This window comes from Oncorhynchus tshawytscha, linkage group LG27 (genome assembly GCF_018296145.1).
Source record: "Oncorhynchus tshawytscha isolate Ot180627B linkage group LG27, Otsh_v2.0, whole genome shotgun sequence".
In the NCBI taxonomy this organism is placed as follows: domain Eukaryota; kingdom Metazoa; phylum Chordata; class Actinopteri; order Salmoniformes; family Salmonidae; genus Oncorhynchus; species Oncorhynchus tshawytscha.
In genome coordinates, this window is record NC_056455.1 from 7256019 (window position 1) to 7280025 (window position 24007).

At 43.3% G+C, this 24007-nt stretch overlaps 1 protein-coding gene across 2 annotated transcripts; it reads left to right on the plus strand.

Moving 5' to 3' along the window:
* Positions 1–4531: 4531 nt before the first annotated feature.
* LOC112225962 (alpha-2,8-sialyltransferase 8F) lies at positions 4532–12370 on the plus strand. 2 transcript variants are annotated; one of them, XM_024390117.2, is made up of 8 exons: positions 4532–5258; positions 7034–7117; positions 7273–7350; positions 8036–8180; positions 8279–8391; positions 8493–8585; positions 8745–9218; positions 11232–12369. In XM_024390117.2, the coding sequence occupies exons 1-8, from the start codon at positions 5173–5175 to the stop codon at positions 11488–11490; spliced, it is 1332 nt and encodes a 443-aa protein (XP_024245885.1). In that variant the 5' UTR covers positions 4532–5172; the 3' UTR covers positions 11491–12369. The 2 variants fall into 2 exon arrangements, with proteins under 2 accessions (XP_024245885.1, XP_024245886.1); XM_024390118.2 differs by lacking the exon at positions 4532–5258 and adding an exon at positions 5306–5499 and having other exon boundaries at positions 11232–12370.
* Positions 12371–24007: the final 11637 nt, after the last annotated feature.

Below are 24007 nucleotides of genomic sequence, written 5' to 3' on the forward strand. Positions count from 1 at the left end.
AGTGAGAGACATTTCTGTGGGAAAAACCACCTTGTTAATGAGAGAGGTCAGAAGAGAATGTCCAGAGTCATTCAAGCTAGCAGAAAGGCCACAAATGCTCAAATAACAGCTGTTTTAAACAGTGGTGTGCAGAAGGGCATCTCTTAACGTACAACACCGTGAATAATTCAGGCTGTTGTGGAGGGGGGTCCTACCCAGTACTAGATAGGTGTACCTAATAAAATAGCCAGTGAGTGTACAGTAATATCAAATCTGAAAACATGGTCTGGAAAAGTAGTACATGGGACCATAGAGACAGTGTCTGACAAAGAATGATGGTGAAATATTACATCCATAGATAATGTAGTCCAATGGGTTCATGTTCCACGGTAATTGGTGTCAATGGATCTCGTTATCCTGAAACTTTCATGATTGAAACATGGAATATTGTTTGTCAGTTTCCGTAAAACTATGCATTAAGAGTAACGCAACAGTTATCATTTTGAGCAGTTGTATCAGTTGACAGTTAGATCATTGTAATGAAATGAATAGACAGTCATGGTAATACTTTGATGTTAAGTTGTGTCATTTTGAACAGGTGATTTTAGTTCAATGAACAAATGATCTTAGCTTTATGTGTATCTTATCCAAGCAATTGGAAAAGGTGTTAAGATTTTTATTTTATTTTGCATTTTGATCATTGGTTGTGAGTTTTGTTTCTAGAGTTTTGAAAAATGACATCAAGGTTCTGAAATTAGTGCCAAAGTGATTGTAAAAAACTGTAAGGTTAGAAATGTGCCCTTAGAAAAAAAGGCATATTTGCTTGTAACAAGAAGGAATTCATGTTTGGAGTGCTGTGTGTGGGACAGCATGTAACGGGGAGAATGAGATGAGACTTAGATACTTTGATCGACAGAGAGAGCGACAGAGAGAGAGCACTGCCTCCCTCTACTATCAGCATATGATATACTCAGTGTTGCTGCCTGCTGCTATTGGTGTTTTTAGGGTTCCAAGCTGGCGCTGTCGTCACAGTCCTCCTCCTATCTCATCATTTTTGTAGGCATGCATGCTGCCGTGTACTTCTCCCCATGATCTAGGACTGAGTCACTTATCTGGAGTTCATAGTTCATACAGTCTGAAGAAGACAGAGCTTTCACAGAACTCCCTCTTCTATCATGAAATGATACATATAATCATCTGAGAGGAAATACTGTTATCTGTGTATAGGAGATAGAAGAGTCGGTGTGTGTCCGTGTATGTCCGTCTGTCCTTCTGTCTGCAAGTAGGAAATGACACAATGGAGCCAGAAGGACATAACATCCACCCCTCCTGCTGACCACAGGCAGTTGCCTATAGGTGTCACTTGTAGGGGGTATGTAAAGCCCAGATGGTACAGCAGGCTTAGGCCAATGGAACACACAGCACACACAAGGCACACATTCCCCATGGGAGGCCCAGCTGCTTACATAAATCACTGACTCCATGAGCCTAGCCTAGTATAGAGACACCAGTCATCGCTCACAAAACCATTAGACAACTCACCCATTCACCTTCCTCCCTGCTTGCACAGAAATAGCTAATAACACTGTCAGACTGTTTGTATGCGCCCTCATTGCCTCAATGAGCTCCAACATTAGCTATACTATTAGTCCTAGTGTGTGTGTTATTAACAGGCCGATCATCGTTATCTTTCATTAGCCTTACTGCACATAAACACAATGTAGCACATTCAGTACTGAACAGGATCTTTACATGGGCAGGGGGCATACAGGGGCATACTGTGAGATGTGCCAGGAGAACCTCTCTTAGAGCTCTATTGTTTTGGGAGGCTTAAGACTGCACAGTCCAGCCTACTGGGCAACTTCCCAGAATAATGGCATTTTATAAGACACAGAGCCCTACTCATAATCAATGAGGCTTTCCCCGAGAAGTTAAAGACAGAACATATCTCTTGTTGATAAAATCTCATCGCATACACTACATGACCAACAGTATGTGGACACATCTTACTCCAGAATCATGGGTATTAGTATGGAGTTAGTCCCCTCTTTGCTGCTATAACAGCCTTCACTCTTCTGGGAAGGCTTTCCACTAGATGTTGGAACATTGCTGCTGGGACATGCTTCCATTCAGCCACAAGAGCATTAGTGCTCTCGGGCACTGATGTTGGGCGATTAGGCCTGGCTTGCAGTCGGCATTCCAATTCATCCCAAAGGTGTTCGATGGGGTTGAGGCCAGGGGTCTGTGCAGGACAGTCAAGTTCTTCCACTCCAATCTCGACAAACCTTTTAAGTATGGACCTCGCTTTGTGCATGGGGGCATTGTCATGCTAAAACAGGAAAGGGTCTTCCCCAAACTGTTACCACAAAGTTGGAAGCACAGAATCGTTAAGATTTCCCTTCACTGAATTTAAGGGACCAGAACCATGAAAAACAGCCCCAGACCATTAGTCCTTCTCCACCAAACTTTACTGTTTGCACTAACTATGCATTTGGGAAGGTGGCATTCTCCTGCCATCCGCCAAACTAAGATTTGTCCGTCGGACTGCCAGATGGTGAAGCGTGATTTATCACTCCAGAGAACCCATTTTCACTGGTCCAGAGTCCAATGGCGGCGCGCTTTACACCAATGCAGCCGACGCTTGGCTGCTCGGCCATGGAAACCCATTTCATGAAGAGCTCCCAACAAACAGTTCTTATGCTGACGTTGCTTCCAGAGGCAGTTTGGAACTTGGAAGTGAGTGTTGCAACCGAGGACAGAAGATTTTTTACGCGCTACGTGCTTCAGCACTCGGTGGTTTCATTCTGTGAGCTTGTGTGGCCTACCACTTCGCGACTGAGCCGTTGTTGCTCCTAGACGTTTCCACTTCACAATAACAGCACTTACAGTTGACCAGGGTAGCTCTAGCTGGGCAAACATTTCACAAACTGACTTGTTGGAAAGGTGGCATCCTATGACAGTGCCACGTTGAAGTCACTGATCTCTTCAGTAGGGCCATTCTACTGCCAATGTTTGTCTATGGAGATAGCATGGCTGTGTGTTTAGATTTTATACACCTGTCAGCAACGAGTGTGTCTAAGATAGCCAAATCCACTAATTTGAAGGGGTGTCCACATACCTTTGTATATATGTTGTATAATACAAATTATTTAGGTGTGGCCTCAATAAGCTCGGTGTTCATTGTTCATACGGTTTTCCGAAAGCCAAACCCTGAACATTTTTCTCCACCCCTTTCCTCAAAAAGGTTTCAAAAAGATAAAGGCATTTCAAGTGTTATATCATCAGTGTTTTAGCAGTGTGCAAATAGTTGTAATACGAATAGTGGGGGGAAGATAAATAAACAGATACATTTTGGTGGTATTTACAATGTGCTCCTCTGGTTGCCCTTTCCTCATGGCATCGAGCCACACATCTTGCCGTGTGAGTGCACATTGTGGGAGTTGATCAATGTTTGATTTATTTTCTAATTCTTTGTGGGTCTGTGTGATCTATTGGAAATATGTGTCTCTAATATGGTCATACATTTGGCAGGTTAGGAAGTGCAGCTCAGTTTCCACTTCATTTTGTGGGCAGTGTGCACATATCCTGTCTTCTCTTGGGAGCCAGGTCTGCCTATGGAGACCTCTCTCAATAGCAAGGCTATGCTTACTAAGTCAAGGATTTTCTTCATTTTGGGTCAGTCACAGTAGTCAGTTATTCCGCCACTGTGCACTCTCTGTTTCGGAAAAGATAGCATTCTAGTTTGCTCTGTTTTTTGGTTGATGCTTTCCAGTGTGTCAAGTAGATATCTTTTTACTTTCTCATAATTTGGTTCGGTCTTATTGTGTTGCTGGCCTGGGGCTCTGTAGGGTCTGTTTGTGTTTGAGAACAGAACCCCAGAACCAGCTGGCTGAGAGGACGCGTCTCTAGGTTCATCTCTCTGTAGGTGAGGTCTTTGTGGTTGAATGTGTGGGCATCGCCTCCTTTGAAGTGGTTGTAGAATTACATTTTGATAACTAACAGGTATAGTCCCAATTCTGCTCTGCATGCATTGTTTGGAGTTTTGCGTTGTACACAAAGTATGTATTTCTCTCTCTCTTTCTCTCTCTCTCTTTCTCATCATCTCACAGGGTGAGAAGAGTTGTCTTAATGAATAGCTTCTTAGAACTGATGCCTGATGCTGTAAACAAAGTTGAGCTTGAGCCTGCAAACGACCCAAAAAGTAAACTTGTTGAGCCAGCCAGATAGGGAACGGGACAATCAAAGAAGGGCACGAGATAGAGAACAGGGAAACTGTGAATCTGATTGGCCGATAGCCCTTTCCCCTAGCCTACTCTGACCATCATTGGCTAATGGAAAAATAAATCCCTGCCACACAGACGCTCACACACACACACATGCATACACTACACACACTCATAAGCACTCACACACATAAGTCAAGAGGCAGACCCTGGGCTAATTCAGTACCAGGGAATTGTATTACTGGCTGCTCTCCATGTAGAGGAGGGGAGAGAAGAGGGGAGAGGTGGTTCGGGGGGGTATTACAGGAAGGGAGGGAGGGGGAAAGCGTAGAGAAGGCTAGGACTCAGGGGTGGGGTTGGAGAATGCAGACAGAGCAACAGCTTGAGCTCTGGGACTACAGTGAACTGAAAGTAAGAGCGTGGTGTGCTCTCAACGAAGGAGTGAGAAAGAGAAAGCCAGAAAAGAAGATGAAAGGAAACAAGACACATCAATCTACGTAAAGGAGGGCGTGTGGACAAAAGACTGACATTGTAGTTCTATAGGAGCCTAGCGGAGGGGGAGAAAAGAGGGGGGAAAGGAGAGAGGAGATTTTTATAGGGTACAGACAGAGATATGATAGTCTGCTTATAGAAGAGGTGTGCCTGGAAACGCTCTGAGAAAGAGACAGAGGGGGAGAGACAGAGAGAGAGGGAAGGAGAGAGAGAGAGAAAGAGAGGGCGGAAAATGAGGGGGGAGTGAGTGAGACAGAAAGATTAACCACAGTCAGAAAGAGCGAGAGTGAGCAGTGAAGAACAATCTGGGGCAAATAGCAAGGGAGGGAGTGGGAGGTAAAAATAAGAAAAGGAAAGAGGGGAAAGGTCTGAAACAAACTAATGTGTAAGTGCTGAGTGAAGGACAATAGGAGAGAGGGAGAGAGAGAGAAAAGAAGAGGAGGGGGCCAGCCAGAGGAAGTAGCAGGGCGAGAGAGGCATGAGGGGACTGTTCTCCTTTATGCTCACCCTGTCCATCCTGGGGACTGTCCTGACTGCACTCGTCTGGTACTTTTTCAGCAAACAGTGAGTCCCACTCCTTTCACACCCCTTCTCCTTAACTTCCTCCATCTTGACTGGGCAGGTGTTGGAGCCTTTAGCCCCGGGCTAGGGTGGGGGATTAGGTCTGGCTGGTGGTAGCTAGCTGCATATCCTCCAGACAGATTCCGAGAGGAAGGGAGGAAGGGAGTTAGTCTCCACACTTCTGATTTTAAGAGTGTGACTGTTTCACATCAGTTGGTGTGAGTAGCTGCTGTAGTGGAACAAGGTAAGAGTTGTATATTATATGTTTGGTATTGGTGGTTATGCCTGTTCACTGCCTGTTCACTGGTTCCCTCTCCACCTGGTTCCCTCTCTCTCTCTCTCTCTCTCTCTCTCTCTCTCTCTCTCCTCTCTCTCTCTCTGCCTCTCTCTCTCCTCAAAGCAGTGGTTGGCTTTCTCAATGCTTGTTACTGTGGGCATCTTAACTAAACCACCGAAACCTCATGAATTATGTGGTGGAAAAGAGAGGGAGAGAGAGAAACGTCTGTTTGTGCCTCAGCAGAGTTGATGGATTTCATACCAGCCCACTATTAATGAACTCTGAACAACCTGTACCAATTTGACATCTTGTGTTGAAGCGAACTCAACTGTTAATTTTACAATGTAGGTAGAATAAGTTGAAGGTGTTGCAAATGCACATGGATGGAACAAATGCACATGGATGGTTCAACGTTGGTGAATGTTGAAATATCACACTCAAACAAAAACATTATAGCAGATCTTTTCTCCCCTTGACCAGTTGTTTCTAAAACATACAAACCTGGCGTGTGCTTGTAGGTGTGCTCTGTTAGATATTGATTTTAAATAGTGATCTATTTTCAGTGGGAAATTAATAAGTTGCCTGTAGGCAGAGGAAGATAAGTGAGTGAAAGGGGAACAGAACATTTGTACAAGAGATCGAGATCGAAAAGTCACTGCAATGTGCCTTCTCATGCTGTTACCGCAAAACACGCCTGATGAACACACTGTTTTCGTTTAGCGTCGGCCCTTCTGTGACAGTGAAACTTGAGAGCCATTTTTTCCCCTCCCCAGTCATGTCTAGATGAAACTAACTGTCTAAATGGTCTCTGTCTGAATGTGACTCGAGACTCTCAGATTCATCTTCGAACTAAAGTGTTGTTTGACATTTGCCATCTGCAGGATATGACAATTATCCCACCATAAACAACTGTCCACAAGAGTGTCGCATTCTGGAGTGGGGAAACTCATGCACCCTCTGTAGTGTGTTCATAAAATATCTCTTTATAGTTCACTTCAAGGGGGATTATCTGTGTACAGTAAAACCAGGCTTGATCTTGCCCTCGGATTACTTATCAGATCTAAATATGAACAGTCCCCTGTCTTTCCGTTCATTTGCGGTTGGCACTTACGTGTCTAATGCTGCTGTGAAACCCCTTCAGGAATTCAGGGTTTCCTGTTAGATAATCAGTAAAACACGCTAGACTCAGAGGGATAAGGTAAAATGGCTGCCCGGTGTGTTCTGTTTTGCCTCTCGATAACCCTTTAGCTCACCAGGTTATTGTTACAGTGCGCACAACATTCAGCTATTGATTTAATGTAAACCCACTGTAAAATGGTCACATCAACACAATTCATTCAGCGAAGGTAACATGGTAAACTCAAACAATACACTGCAAATACAACAGCAAACAACACAGCTATACAAGTGTTGACAAGATAAGTGGTGTACTGGGTTCAAACAGAGGTCAACTCATCCTTCTATTCTCTCTGTCTTCCTCTGTCCCTGTTGGTGTACATAGCAATGTTCAACCTGGCAGAACCCCCCACAAAAGTCATATTATGAACTCTGGGCCAGTCCCCTCCAGAACATGCAAGGGCTGCAGGTGAGACTAGACACACGCCCTGGCAACACACAATCCTCTCTGCTCAACAACCACCTCATCTGTCTCTCTCCTGTTATTAACTTCATTATATGGTTCATAACTGCATGTTCTATGTTTTGTGTGTGCGTGTCTGTGTGTCTGTGTGTGTGTCAAAGGGATACAGTCACTGACAAAGTGGTGGAGCTCTACTCTCACAGCTGGAGGAAGCAGGAGGACAAGTTCAGAAATTTCAGGTGAAATATCAACGCACAATAAACCCAGACTCTGAGCCCCACTAAAAGCCAGCCACGATGAGCCTAAGACCACTTTGTGAGGGTCACAAACTAAAACCAAAGGGATGTTTCCTTTCTACCTTAGAAGAATGAGAAACAAAAGCACGTGGAAGTGTGCTTAAAAGCAGGGGAAGTGACCTGTGAAATGTTAGCGTTTACTACTTCGCGCTGCTAGTAGCAGCAGCAGCAGCAGCAGAGGTCAGAGTCGTGTGATTGTTGCATCAGTCAGTGGGTATTTCCCTTCTCAGCTGTCCTGTCTCCGCAGGCTAACACTGGCTTAGTAAAGCTCCCTCTGAGTATACAGAGACTTCAACAACACCAAACAACACAAAAGAGAACTGCAAGGAGCTTTGTAAATGAATAAACACTTGAAAGGAAGGACACAAAGGAAGGAAATTCTAAAAGACTATATTTTTCAATTAACATCCCTTTCCAATTTTTATATTTATATCAAGACAAGACTTGTTTATGTATCCCTGTATCTGATATTTTCTGAAATTTATCACCAGTAGCTTTTTATACCTAACTTATTAACCAGACTGTTTCAAAATAAGAGAAACGTGTGTATGAAATACGATTCGTTTACAGTACGCTTTTAATACTGTGTCTTTATCTTATAATCAAAAGGTTATTGTTGTGTTCTCAGGTCTCTTCTGAGTAACAGATGTCATGGACTCACCAAGGCTATGGTAACACAGGCTAACACTCCTCTGGGGTCAAAGGTTGTGTACGATGGAGAGAAAAGGAAGCCTCTTCAGGTGACCCCTGAACTGTTCAGCACCTTTGCTAAGGTTTGTTGCTCTGGTCCAGAGCGTCACCTCAATGAATAGTGTGTGTGAGTGTGTGTTTAAGAAAGAGAGTGACATGACACATGTTGTGTTGCCTACAGGAGAATCCTTTTGTGAATACGACATGGGATACGTGTTCTGTGGTTGGGAATGGGGGAATCCTAGCTAATAGCAGCTGTGGAGAGAAAATCGACTCCGCCCAGTTTGTTATCAGGTGTGAGACAGAAAACTTACTCCACAATAATTACCTTTCCCTCCCAAACATTGTTAGACACAAATTCACTGACTACTTCCCTCTATGTCTCCCTCTCTCAGGTGTAACCTCCCTCCTCTGGAGAATGGCTATGAGCGAGACGTGGGCAACAAGACAGACCTGGTGACAGCTAATCCCAGCATCCTCATGGAGAAGTGAGTTTGGGGGTACATTGGGCTTCTCATACTGCTTATCATCTGGTGTTTTATGGTGGATTGAGAAATTATCTGGTCATATATTCTAGTGCTGGTCAAATGTATCTCCTCCAGCTGTTCTTCACCTCTCTCTTTTTTCTCTCCATCCCATTCTCTCAGATATGGGGGCCTGCAGGAGCGTCGTCGGCCCTTCGTGGAGAGCCTGCGTAGCTATGGCGACTCCCTGATGCTCCTGCCAGCCTTTTCGTACGGCCACAACACGCCCGTGTCTCTGCGGGCCCTCTACACCATCCAGGACTTTGACAGCCCCTCGCGGCCCGTCTTCCTCAACCCAGAGTACCTACAGAGTCTGGCTCGCTTCTGGCAGGGCCAGGGCCTGCGAACGGTACGCCTCAGCACAGGACTCATCGTGGCTAGCCTGGCGTTGGAGCTGTGTGCCAACGTGCATCTCTACGGGTTCTGGCCCTTTAATGAACACCCCCACCGACACCAGCCCCTCACCAACCACTACTACGACGACAGGCAGAGTAAGAAGACGGTGCACGCCATGCCCGCTGAGTTTGACCACCTGCTAAGACTCCACACCCAGGGCGTGCTCAGGATACACCTGGGAGAGTGTGCACCCACCGCCAGGTAGGCCCCACCCCTTTACCGGAAATGTACCTACAGCTAGGACATACACAACAGGGACATATGGCTCTCCTGTAGACTCTCTCAGGAGTCTTACCCAGTCGTTGCTACCTGCCAGATCGGATGGCCCCGACTGGCCCTGAACACTCTGGTATTCAGCACAGGGGCATGTTTTATGTGTCAGCTGTCTGGTCACAGTGGAGGAGCAAGGTGGAGGCTGGGACGTTTAGTCTCCCCAGCAGCTGTTTGTCAATTCTCATTGTTGAGAGTCTGCAGAACAGGTTGATCCGCAATCAAATGATTTGTACTGGACCCAAAATGGGTATAAATACATGAAATATGCATATCATATACTGTATAGATTTACAATGATGTTTTTATCGTCACAAGTGTTCCAGATATTAACTGAGAAGCCATTTTGGTGGTTAAATACAAAGTATTTTGGAGCATGTATGATTTAGATGAGGCCTTCCCAACTACAGTGGAGGGCCTAATATGACTACGCTTTCTGACTGTAGCCAAAATGATCACATGCGAGCCTTTAAGAGTTAACTGAATGTATGGTCATGTCAATCTAACACCTCCTGGATTGGACAATCTTCAGCTGGACCGTTACAGTCATACACATATTTAATATCAATGATGATTAAATGTGTTATATCTCATTGTGACATCGTGTATAATACATTCAATGTGGTACAGGGTCGTTCCATGAAATGAGTCCCTTTTTTGTCTCTTTTGATATTTGAAGTAGAAATTGTGCACCAATATTGCATTTTAAAAGACTGTTATATTAAATGAAGGGCCCATTAATATAGACCACATGGGAAATTCAATAAATCAGATTTTTAATATGAATAAAGACTGGCTAAAGTACCAGAATTCAGAATTTCTATATCTCCCTCTGTGACGTCAAGAAAGATTCTAACGCACTTAAACCCAACATATTTTTTACCGTCATTGTAAAGCTCTAGTTATTTTGTTGCTTTGACCAAGTTATTTCTGAAGATTATTATTTATTTCGTATGATTTTTAAAAAATAATAAAAATGCCTGTCTGTCATTTTAAGGTCAACCCTGTGAACTGAACTCTCGTTTTAATATGGTGAAACTATTCCTTTTAAAAATGTTTTTTTTTAAACGAAACATTGAATATCTAATAGTCAAATCATAGTGTAAAAGCAGAGCTTGCTTCTCATCATTTTTTTAGCAATTTTCTGGTGTTTTGTGGTGGAAAACTGAGTGGGGTCATGCATGACATGTCAACCCTGTTACCCATATAGGAACAGGCTAGAATTTATTTTACAATTTTTTTGTTTTTGTTTGTGATGCTTGCGTTCAAGTGCCATTCTCTGTTTCACCCAACAAGCTTCCATTGCTCCTGTCACAAGGAGGAATGGCTGATTTAAGATTAAATGGTATACCCTGTTGCAGTCAACCTTGATACTTTATTAGGCACTTAATAGGCACCGACTAGTAATTTTTTATTCAAACTCTTAAAATGAGAAAACACATTTTTTTATTAAGTTGAACATGTGCTCTTCATGACAGAATGTTAAAAATTAGGTGACTACCCAAAACCCAGCTAACAACAAACGCTCCCACAACTTTAGAGAACGTTTCCTTAAGAGTCTCATTAGGCCACCAGAAGGGACTCGTTTCCTGGAATGACCCTACTACTATATCAACACTTTTTGTTTCATCATTTCAAAATACATTTTGGGAAAGAAAAAACTGTGTTTCGATGATCCTGTAAACATAAAATAACAAGAAAGGGTTCTTATACTGCAAAGGACTGTACTAGATACCTCACCCAGGTCCAACAAACTCAGAGTAATGATGCAATTGTCTTTAAAACAAATGTGAAAATGATCTAGTGAGTGTCATTAGTCCATTGTTAGTCCAGTGCTTGAAAGTGACCTGGCACAGTGTTTTATTAGTAACATTAACACACTGATGTTACATAACCCTTCAAACAGAGATATCTTCCAATCTGGTTCTTTGTACCATTTGACAGTCCTGGATGTAGCTCAAAGATGGCCTGGGCCCCAGCCTCAGTCTCAGGCCTCAGTCTCCCGGTTGGCTCTCTGGGTAGTGCCATGCCCACACTGGTACAACGCAACACAACCTCCCAGAGCCAGAAGCCTTGGGCTGGGCCCGACACCAACGTCTCTGGACCATCAGGACTGGGGCAGGGTGCTTCTGAAGACCCCACACAGGGTTCAGAGCAAAGGACAAAACACAGGACGGGGAACAGAAGGAGACCAGGGAAGTGATGACACCCATAAACATTTCTGGGGGTCCCCTTTCATAAAGTTTCCATGGTTACCAGCTCACACAGGCCAAAGCATTATAACAACAAATACTCTCCCCCCCCTGTGACCATGGTGACAGTAAATAATCTGTGCTGTGACTAAGTAACAACAGTAGCAAGGGAGTGAGGGAGTGGTGGGGGGATGCAGGATTGACAGTTCACCTATTAGCACTGTAGCTGCTGTAAGTAATATGTTAAAACCAGATGCATGGGTAAGAAGGGCATTCTAGATCTTGTATTATTTCCCTATAATGCAAGATATATTTGGAAGGTAGAATTCATTAGCTATTAATTCTTACATGTTCTATGTTTGGACTGCTTTTGAAAGCAAAAGTCCAATTGAAAACATTATTGTCATTTTTTTTAACTCGATTTTCATAATGGTAAGCTCGGACTAATGGTTTTATTAGCTAAACTAGCAAGTCTGTTTGTTTGGTTACCACGGCAAACTGTAGCTACGTAGTAAACTTGCTAGCTACTTGAATGGATGTTGAACACATTTCTAGCGTCAAATGTCTTAAATTATGGCCATGGTTGTCACGCCCTGATCTGTTTCACCTGTCCTTGTGCTTGTCTCCACCCCCCTCCAGGTGTCGCCCATCTTCCCCACTTATCCTCTGGGTATTTATACCTGTGTTCTCTGTCTGTCTGTGCCAGTTCGTCTTGTTTGTTCAAGTCAACCAGCGTTTTGTCTCAGTGCCTGCTTTTTCCCTAGTCTCTCTTCTTCTCGTCCTCTTGGTTTTGACCCTTGCCTGACCTGACCCTGGGCCTGCCTGTACCTTGGCCCCACTATTCTGGATTATAGACCCCTGCCTGCCTTGACCTGTCGTTTGCCTGCCCCTGTTGTTGCAATAAACATTGTTACTTCAACACAGTCTGCACTTGGGTCTTACCTGAAACGTGATAATGGTATAAAGGAGATAATCAACTCGGGGCTCTATGAGTTCTCTGGAAAATAATGCAACTCGGTGGAAGGTCAGTTCCACTCACCTAGCGCGTCGTGGAACACACCTTCCACCTTACTATTGTGTACCTTAGTAGCGCTTCCCTTCCTCCTCTTTCTACACCTTCCACCTCGTTCATTATTTTCCATAGAAAGCATAGCCCCGAGTTGATTATCCCCTACCGACATTTCTTCGACCTCACTCCAATATGCTTTCCACACCATTTCAATGTATTTTGCTAGACCTCAAAGATAGACATTAACAGACTCTTATGCCACTACCAATAGCATTAACTATGTATGGAATGCTGTGTGAAAATGTCTTAGCATTGAGGTTGGTTTTTGCAAGTATTCAGACCGTTTGCTATGAGACTCGAAATTGGGCTCAGGTGCATCCTGTTCCCATTGATCATCCTTGAGATGTTTCTACAACTTGATTGGTGTCCACCTGCAGTAAATTCAATTGATTGGATATGATTTGGAAAGGCACACACCTGTCTATATGACGTCCCACAGTTGACAGTGCATGTTAGAGCAAAAACCAAGCCATAAGGTCGAAGGAACTGTGTCTGGGCACAGATCTGGGGAAGGGTTCCAAAAAAGGTCTGATTGAACCAAGGTTGAACTCCCCAAGAACACAGTGGCCTCCATTATTCTTAAATGGAAGAAGTTTGGAACCACCAAGACTCTTCCTAGAGTTGGAACTGAGCAATCAGGGGAGAAGGGCCTTGGTCAGGGAGGTGACCAAGAACCCAATGGTCACTCTAACCGAGTTCCAGAGTTCCTCTGTGGAGATGGGAGAACCATCCAGAAGGATAACAATCTCTGCAGCACTCTATCAATCAGGCCTTTATTGTGGAGTGGCCAATCGGAAGCCACTCCTGTAAAAGCCACATGACAGCCTGCTTGGAGTTTGCCAAAAGGCACCCAAAGGACTCTGACCATGAGAAACAAGATTCACTGGTCTGATGAAACCAAGATTGAACTCTTTGGCCTGAATGCCAAGTGTCACGTCTGTAGGAAACCTGGCACCATCCCTACGGTAAAGCATGGTGGTGGCAGCATCATGCTGTGTGGATGTTTTTCAGCAGTAGGACTGGGAGACTAATCTGGAGAGACCTGAAAATAGCTGTGCAGCGACGCTCCCCATCCAACCTGACAGAGTTTGAGAGGATCGGCAGAGAAGAATGGGAGAAACTCCACAAATACAGGTGTGCCAAGCTTGTAGCGTCATACCCAAGAAGTATTGAGGCTGTAATCACTGCCAAAGGTGATTCAACAAAGTACTGAGTAAAGGGTCTTAATAAATGTGATATTTCAGTTTTTAATTTTTAACTTGTTTCTGCTTTGTCATTATGGGGTATTGTGTGTAGATTGATGAATTTAATCCATTTTAGAATAAGGCTGTAATGTAACAAAATGTGGAAAAAGTCAAGGGGTCTGAACACAATAATGCGCCACCAGTAACCTTTAGCACATATTATTCCTCCTGCATTCTACTATCATTACTGCACCTTACCAGTCCAGAGCAGATATTTTCACTGTGTCTCCAGCCACTGGGGATACCTAAATTACCGTCTGGGTACTCTTGTTTTTTTTTAAATCGTCCTGGGGCAGAGAACCAACCGGAACAATCCCCTGGAAAGCACTGGTGTTACTCCTTTCCTCTTCCCTTGCTTTCCCCAAATACATCATGTTAACATAGCTTCTTTAATGCCAATTCAGTCAGCTAGGACACATAATAGGGAAAATACTGCGGTTCAAGAACATGGGTTCATGAGATTCCATTCATGTGGACTGTGACCTCAGTGTAGAGCCAGCTGCTGCTCTCAGCTCCGCTCTGCTCTGTGTCCCACTGGCCCTTATCTCTGGGGAGCACTTATTTCGGGAAATCTAACAAACAAGTACACAAACTAAATCTTTCCATTTTTTTTACACTGTAATATTCCTCCACCACCTCAGCTGTTTACTCACTAATGAACTGACTGACAAATGGAAGGATCGGAGAGAGTTTGTTTCAGTTTCTTAGAGTTTAAGTTCTTAGAATTGTGGTGAAATTTTCTGAGATTCTACTTATATTAGATCATAGATGGAATCAAACGTGCATTTCTGCATGATTGCAAATAGGAAATCCCCTCTATTGGCTTTATACCAGTGGGGCCTCTCTGACAGTCAATCAAGGCTTCCCTGAAAGGATCGAAATGTTCTCATACCAACCTGAAACTCAACTGTCACCAAATGAACAACTTCCAAACAAATATGACACAGCTGACATGAGAAGAAGTGACATATCTGACCCGTCTGCTGCATGGGTCCCTGGAATAGTGACACAGCATCAGCCTGTATGACTGTAATCCTTCTGATCGGTCCGTACAGCCCCCTGCTCTCCACCAATCAAAATCAAACGGGAACCCGACTGTGAGAGTAAGAGGACAATACAACAACATCCCAAGAGTCCATGTCAGTCTTTTCTTGTTCTGGTGATATGGTGCTTCTATACTGAAGTGACAGGCATCAGGGAGACATGAAGTACATTGTTGGGGATACCAGACTGGAACTCTCAGAAACATCCTTCACAAAAGGCTAGAAACAGTGCTTTTCTACTGTTGCTTTATGATGAAATCCCCAAAAGGTGACTTTGACAAGGATAGAGGACCTCTAACAGACTTACCCATCATCAGACAAATAGATCCCTGCATGTACATAAAGTGCTTCACTACATAGATATCAACAGACGCATGTGGCCTCCTGAAGAGGAGACACAGTTGACAAAATGTCATTTTGATTCAGTCTAACTGGAGACCTTTTTTCCCCCAGTTTATATTCCGGGCCTGACATCAACATAATGTGACGTCTGAGAATAAGTATCTGTCTAATGTAGAACCGTCAGCTCCCACACAGTGAGACAAACAGCCTACAAGGCCAATCACAAGCTATTATGTCTCCTGCTGGAATGAAAAGTGCTGGGAAAGCGATGTGTCACATCTGCACTTCTGCTGAATACCGTCGCCTCCTAGTTCCAACCCCACTCACCAAGCACCATGGGACCATGTTGGGACAATGTTGACACAGAGTCTGGAAGAGTGCCCAAATCCACTTGCACACGCACACACACTGTCACGAATCCCGCTTCCTGAGTCTGTGTTTGCCTGTGTTTCTGTCCTGGAGTGTGTTTCCGGTGTCCTGGAACGCACCCTGTCTGGTTGCCGGGCGAATTAGCTTGTTGGGAGATCAATGTTCACCCGCACCTGTATCCCATCAGTAATCTGCACACCTGTCCTGATCATCACCTCTCCCCTTCAAAAGCTCTGACCTGACATCCATTCCCTGCCGGATCGTTAGCCATGAACAGTATGTTGTGCCGTAGTATCAGCCTCAAGTTGGATAGAATTTGTTTTGTTGTTTTTTACGTATTGCCTGCCTTAAACTTACCTCCGTTTGTTCTGTCTTCAGTTACTCACCCGGATCATTTACCCCATTCCCGCCTGGTCCTCGGAGGATTCCGCTTCCCCATTGGATCCACCTATTTACTCCCATCAACTCACCACCGCTGCCCACTACGCCACCTGGATATATCTACCCATTCACATTCACTTGTAAATAAATACTCACCTTCTTCCTACTCTCCTTGTCCTGGTCTGCTTCTGGGTTCGATTTTGAAAGAGCGTCTCACACACACACAGACACACAAGCACGCATGGGCGGACTAGGACCAGAAATCGGCCCTGGCATTTACAGCGCCTTCAGAAAGTATTCACACCCCTTGACTTTTTACAAATGTTATTCTGTTACAGCCTGAATTTAAAATGGATTACATTTTGTGTCACTGCCCTACACACAATAAACTATAATGTCAAAGTGCAATTATATTTTTTAGACATTGTTACATATTTAATACAAATGAAAAGCTGAAATCTCTTGAGTGAATAAGTATGCAACCCATTTGTTATGAAAAGACAAATTCAGAAGTACAAATGTGCATAACAAGTCACATAATATGTTGCATGAACTCACTCTGTGTGCAATAATAGTGTTTAACAGGATTTTTGAGTGACTACCACATCTCTGTACCTCACACATACAATTATCTGAATTTCAAAGACAGATTCAACCACAAAGACCAGGGAGGTTTTCCAATGCACCGCAAATGGGTAGATAAAAAAATCAGACATTGAATATCCTTTTGAGGATGATAATAATTAATAATTACACTTTGGAAGGTGTATCAATACACCCTGTCACTACAAAGATACAGGCGTCCTTTCTAACTCAGTTGCCAGAGAGGAAAGAAACCGCTCAGGGATTTCAACATGAGGCCAATGGTGACTTTTAAAACAGTTACAGAGTTTAATGGCTGTGATAGGAGAAAACCAAGGATAGATCAACAACCTTGTAGTTACTCCACAATACTAACCTAAATGACAGAGCTTGTACAGAATAAAAATATTCCCAAATATGCATCCTGTTTGCAATAAGGCATTAAAGTAAAACTGCAAAAAATGTGGCAAAGAAATTAACTTTATGTCCTGAATACAAAATGTTATGTTTGGGGCAAATCCAACACAACACATCACTGAGTACCACTCTTCATATTTTCAAGTATGGTGGTGGCTGCATCATGTTCTTGGTATGCTTGACATCAGCAAGGACTGGGGAGTTTTTTTAGGATAAAAATAAACGGAATATAGCTAAGCACAGGCAAAATCCTAGAGGAAAACCTTGTTCAGTCTGCTTTCCAACAGACACTGGGAGAAAATTCACCTTTCAGCAGGACAATAACCTAAGAGTTGCTTACAAAGACAATATTGAATGTTCCTGGGTGGCCTAGTTACAGTTTTGACTTAAATCGGCTTGAAAATGTATAACAAGACTTGAAAATGGGTGTCTAGCAATGATCAACAACCAACTTGACATAGCTCAAAGAATCTTTTAAGGAATAATGTGCAAATATTGCACAATCCAGGTGTGCAAAGCCCTTTGAGACTAACCCAGAAAGACTCACAGCTGTAATCGCTGCCAAAGGTGATTCTAACATGTATTCACTCAGGGGTGTAAATACTTTCTAAAAACAAATAAATATTTAACCCACTTTGAATTCAGGTTGTAACAAAACAAAATGTGTAATAAGCCAAGGGGTATGAATACTTTCCGAAAGCACTGTGTAACACACCGGACAGTTGTTCTACCTTTAGGACCCCTCACTGGCACATTTTCTGCCTCGAGGCCCCCACATCGGCCCATTTTTTTCCTTGAGGCCCCCAATATTAGCCAGATAATGATAATTTTGCAGAAAAGTTAGATAGGCCCACTGGGCTAAAAATGGACCAGCCCATCTGGCATTTGCCTGGAATGCTAGATGGCCAGTCCGCCCCTGCGTGAACGTACACATTAACATAAATCCAAACCACACAGCCATAAGGCACCCCAGACCGTACTGACTGATGCTCAGATGTGGAACAGATGGGGGCCTCAGCCTTCCTTCTCTCTGAGATGGCCCCTATACTGTACTTCCTGGGACCGGGTCCCACTGAGGGTCTGCTAGCTGGGGCCACATAGAGACAGCTGCCCCCTACTGGACACAGCTTATACAGGATACATCCCAAATGGCACCCTAAAAGTAGTGCACTATATTGGGTATAGGGTGCCATTTGGGACGCATACATAGACTCTGGAACCTATAGAGCCACCATAGAGCCTCTACAGACCCTGTATGGGCCCCTAACACACCCAGGTGCTCTGAACCCAGTCTGGGCCTCTCATTTTCTCTGTGGCATTTAGACTATATACTCTACCCAGTTTGATTTCAAAGAGGGGCCCAGCTCTCCCCCTGCCTCTTTAAGGGTCATTCTTGAATTGCGGTGGTAAATGCTGCCCCTTGATTTTGGCACCATGTTTAAACAAAAACACGACAAAACATGACAAATAATACATTTTCAGTTTAATTTAACTGTTATTAAATATCAAAACATATGTAAGTCCTTACTGCAACACATTTATTTGTATGCATTGTAGAAACTACTAGGGGCTAGCAAATGGGCTTTTCCCACTGGGGATGTATAGAGGTGATGTTTTAGGTATTTAGAGATATCTATCTATTATTTTGAATGCTAGACAGTGAACAAAAGTATATATGTTGAAAATATTGTATAGATCAATAAAAACAAAGAAGGCAATTAAAATAAAAACAATTGTACTAGTATAATGTGTGTCCCTCAGTTGATTATTATTTGAGCCCCTTTTTCTCGCCAATTTGAATCTTGTCTCTGCAACTCCCCAATGAGTTCGGGATGCAAAGGTCGAGTCATGCGTCCTCCGAAACATGCGCTTCTTAACCCCCTCGTTTAACCCAGAAGCCAGCCACACCAATGTGCTGGAGGAAACACTGTTCAACTGACGACCGAAGTCAGCTTGCAGGCGACCGGCCCACCACAAGGAGTGGCTAGAGTGCGATGAGCCAAGTAAAGCCCTCCATGCCAAACCCTCCCCTAAACTGGATAATTGTACACCGCCCTATGGGACTCCCGCTCACGGCCAGTTGTGATACAGCCCGGGATCGAACCCAGATCTGTAGTGATGCCTCTAGCACTGTGATGCATTGCCTTAGAACGGTGCACCACTCGGCAGGCCTGTCCCTTGGTTTTATGTCACTGGTGTTACCACCTTTAAAATCACTGATTACAAAGATATCAAGGACCTTGACCATTCTCTCCATTGGCAAACTGTTATCGGGGAGGGGTCTATATATTAGCTAATCACACCCTTTTAATATGTCATACATTTGAGGATTCCATTGATAATTTGGTGTGTCTAAATCCAAAGTGTCACTTGGTGTTATGCTGCATTCACGTGCTAGTCGGAAGTCGGAAACTCTGACATTTCCGACTTGTTAACTGGTTGAACACGGCACATGTATAACTACAACCAGTTAGCATGTCAGACATTTCAGAGTTTCCTTGTTTCCGACTAGCCCGTGAACGTGGCATAAGTCAATGTAAATTAAGGGAAATAACATTGTGAGTAAAATGATTATTCATATCACTTTAGTAAATAGTTTTTAAATGATTGATTACCTTAGATTTGAGCACTTGTGGCCTCCATTTCAGAGAATCCTAATTTACCAAAAATGTCTCATTGGTGTCACCATCATTGGTTACTACTCCTACTGGTGTCACAATGTTATCATCATGTTAAAAATGATTTAAAGTTATTAAGACACCATAGTAGTTGATTCAGAATGGGAAAATGTACATGAATTTTTAACAAATATTTAGAAAAATCACATTTGTTATTTTTTAAATGCCACCGTAATTGAAGAATGACCCTTATTAAAGTAACTGAAACTAAATGGATCAAAATGGAAAAAAGCTTTTTTTCCTACTGTGCTGAATTTAATGTGGGCTGATTGCCTTGAACAAAAAAAGGGAAGTGAGAGATTGACAATGAAGAGTATCAAGGACCTCAGCCAACTGAGCCATGGCCTGTACACCCCGCTACCATCTAGAAGGCGGAGACAGTACAGTTGTGTCAAAGCTGGGACAGAGAGACTGAAAAACAGCTTCTATCTCCAGGCCATTAGACTGTTACTAGCCGGCTAACACTCAGTACTCTATCCTACACCTTAGATGCTGCTGCCCCGCTGCATTCTGAAAATATTCAGACCCCTTGACTTTTTCCACATTTTGTTACACTACATACAGCCTTATTCATCAATCTAAACACAATATCCCATAACGACAAAGCAAAAACAGTTAAGATTTTTTTGGCCAATGTATAAGAAATAAAAAACGGAAATATTACATAAATATTCAGACCCTTTACTCAGTACTTTTTTGAAGCACCTTTGACAGCGATTGCAGCCTTGAGTGTTCTTGGGTATGACGCTACAAGCACCTGTATTTGGGGAGATTCTCCCATTCTTCTCTGCAGATTCTCTCAAGCTCTGTCAGGTTGGGTGGTGAGTGTTGCTGCATAGCTATTTTCAGGTCTCTCCAGAGATGTGTCGATCAGGTTCAAGTCCGGGTTCTGGCTGGGCCACTCAAGGACAATCAGAGACTTGTCCCAAAGCCACTCCTGCTTTGTCTTGGCTGTGTGCTTAGGGTTGTTGTCCTGTTGGAAGGTGAACCTTCGCCTCAGTCTGAGGTCCTGAGCGCTCTGGAGCAGGATTTTATCAATAATCTCTCTGTACTTTGCTCCGTTCATCTTTCCCTCGATCCTGACTAGTCTCCCAGTCCCTGCCACTGAAAAACATCCCCACAGCATGATGCTGCCACCACCATGCTTCACCGTAGGGATGGTGCCAGTTTTCCTCCATTTGTGACACTTGGCATTCAGGCCAAAGAGTTCAATCTTGGTTTCATCAGACCAGAGAATCTTGTTTCTTGTTGTGCCTTTTACTGAGGAGTGGTTTCCATCTGGCCAGTCTACCATAAAGGCCTGATTGGCGGAGTGCTGCAGATATGGTTGTCCTTCTGGAAGGTTTTCCCATCTCCACAGAGGAACTCTGGAGCTCTGTCCGAGTGATCATCGGGTTCTTGGTCACCTCCCTGACCAAGGCCCTGCTCCCCCGATTGCTCAGTTTGGCCAGGCGGCCAGCTCTAGGAAGAGTCTTGGTGGTTCCAAACTTCTTCCATTTAGGAATGATGGAGGCCGCTGTGTTCCTGGGGACCATTTTTTTGTACCCTTCTCCAGATCTGTGCCTCGACACAATCCTGTCTCGGCGCTCTACGGACAATTCCTTTGAACCTCATGGCTTGGCTTTGGCTCTGACATGCACTGTCAACTGTGTACCTTTCCGAGTCTCATAGCAAAGGGTCTGAATACTCATGTAAATAAGGTATTAATGTTTTTTATACTTAATAGATTTGGAAAAAAATGAAAAAACGTTCACTTTGTCATTATGGGATGTAGATGAATGAGGTTATTTATTTAATCCATTTTAGAATAAGGCTGTAATGTAACGAAATTAGGAAAAAGGGAAGGGGTCTAGACAATTAACAAATGCACTGTATATAGACAGGTATGTGCTTTTCCAAATCATGTCTAATCCGTTGAATTTACCACAGGTGGACTTCAATCATGTTGTAGAAACATCTCAAGGACGATCAATGGGAACAGGATGCGCCTGAGCTCAATTTCAAGTCTCATAAGGCTGTAATGAAACATAATGGGGAGAAAGGGATCTGAAAACTTTCCGAATGCACTGTAGATAGTCATGGAACACTGGTCACTTGAAATCATGTTTACATACTGTTTTTCCCACTTCATATGTACAGTTGAAGTCGGAATTTGACATTGGTTGGAGTCATTGAAACTCGTTTTTCAACCACTCCACAAATTTCTTGTTAACAAACTATAGTTTTGGCAAGTCGGTTAGGACATCTACTTTGTGCATGACACAAGTCATTTTTCCAACAATTGTTTACAGACAGATTTTTTCACTTATCACTGTATCACTCTATCACAAATTCCAGAAAATTATGTCATGGCTTCAGAAGCTTCTGATAAGCTAATTGACATCATTTGAGTCAATTGGAGGTGTACCTGTGGATTAATTTCAAGGCCTACCTTCAAACTCAGTGCCTCTTTGCTTGACATCATGGGAAAATCAAAAGAAATCAGCCAAGACCTCAGAAAAAAATTGTAGACCTCCACAAGTCTGGTTCATCCTTGGGAGCAATTTCCAAACGCCTGAAGGTACCACATTCATCTGTACAAACAATAGTACGCAAGTATAAACACCATGGGACCACGCAGCCGTAATACCACTCAGGAAGGAGACGCGTTCTGTCTCCTAGAGATGAACGTACCTTGGTGCGAAAAGTACAAATCGATCCCAGAACAACAGCAAAGGACCTTGTGAAGATGCTGGAGGAAACAGGTACAAATGTATCTATATCCACAGGTAAATGAGTTCTATATCGACATAACCTGAAAGTCCTCTCAGCAAGGAAGAAGCCACTGCTTCAAAACCACCATAAAAAAGCTCATACTTTTTGGAAAAATGTCATCTGGTCTGATGAAACAAAAATAGAACTGTTTGGCCATCATGATGTTTGGAGGAAAAAGGGGGATGCTTGCAAGCCGAAGAACACCATCCCTACTGTGAAGCACGGGGGTGGCAACATCATGTTGAGTGGCCATCACAAAGCCCTTAACCTGAATCCTATAGAAAATTTGTGGGAAGAACTGAAAAAACGTGTGCAAGCAAAGAGGCCTACAAACCTGACTCAGTTACACCAGCTCTGTCAGGAGGAATGGGCCGAAATTCACCCAACCTATTGTGAGAAGCTTGTGGAAGGCTACCCGAAACGTTTGGCCCAAGTTAAAGAATTTAAAGGCAATGCTACCAAATACTAATTGAGTGTATGTAAACTTCTGATCCACAGGGAATGTGATGAAAGAAATATAAGCTGAAATAAATAATTCTCTCTACTTTTTTTCTGACATTTCACATTCTTAAAATAAAGTGGTGATCCTAACTGACCTAAACTTCCGACTTCAACTGTAACTACTGCTGTACACACCAGTTCTATTCATATACTGTCCATAATGTCTATACACATATACAGTATATTGATAGTCTGACATTGATCGTTGTGATATTTCTTAATTCCTTTCTTAATTTTTTGAAGGATTTTTGTGTATTTTTTTATATTGTCAGGTAATTACTACACTGTTGGAGCTAGAAACATAAGCATTTTGCTGCAACTGCGTCAACATCGGCAAAATATGTGTATGCAACCAATAAAATGTGATTTGATTTCATTGGGCGGTTGATATAACTCACCTGCAGATTGCTGGGATCAGAGCAGAGTGAGTAGTTGCCTGGCATCCATGCGAATCAGCCAATCACTGCCAGAGGAGAAGCGGACTGGACGGAGTACATCCTGTCATTTGTGCCTGCCTTATCACCATGGACACTGAACATGTGCAATAGAATATAGGATTATTACTTACAGGGAGTGCATTTTTTTTTCATTTGAATTGGTTACTATAGGTTATGAAGTACTGTTAGTTTACATAGGCTAGTGAGATTTAACAGAGGCCTATCAGGAGAAAGGTCTACCCATAATAAACCAACACTACAACTAGGACAGAAAGAGCAGGATTATTAGTCCTAAAATTGGGAAAAAATGTGTCCGTTTCTCCCCCATTCCAAAAACCCGTCATGCTCTTATACACACAGTTGGTCAGCACAACTCACTACTCAGAGCTTTTTTAGTAAGACACAGACCAGGGCCGGTATTTACAAAGCGTCTCAGAGTAGTAATGCTGGTCTTCAGTGTACACAACATGAAGAATACCTTCACCCCCCCCCCCCTTTTTGCCCTCATAACAGCCACAATTCATCAGGGCGTGGACTCTTCAAGGTGTTGTAAGCGTTCCAAGGGGATGCTGACTCCAATGCTTCCCACAGTTCTGTCAAGTTGACCGTATGTGCTTTGGATGGTGGACCATTCTTGATACACGCGGGAAACTGTTGAGCGTGAACATCCCAAAATCGCTGCTGTTCTCGACACAAACCGGTGCGCCTGGC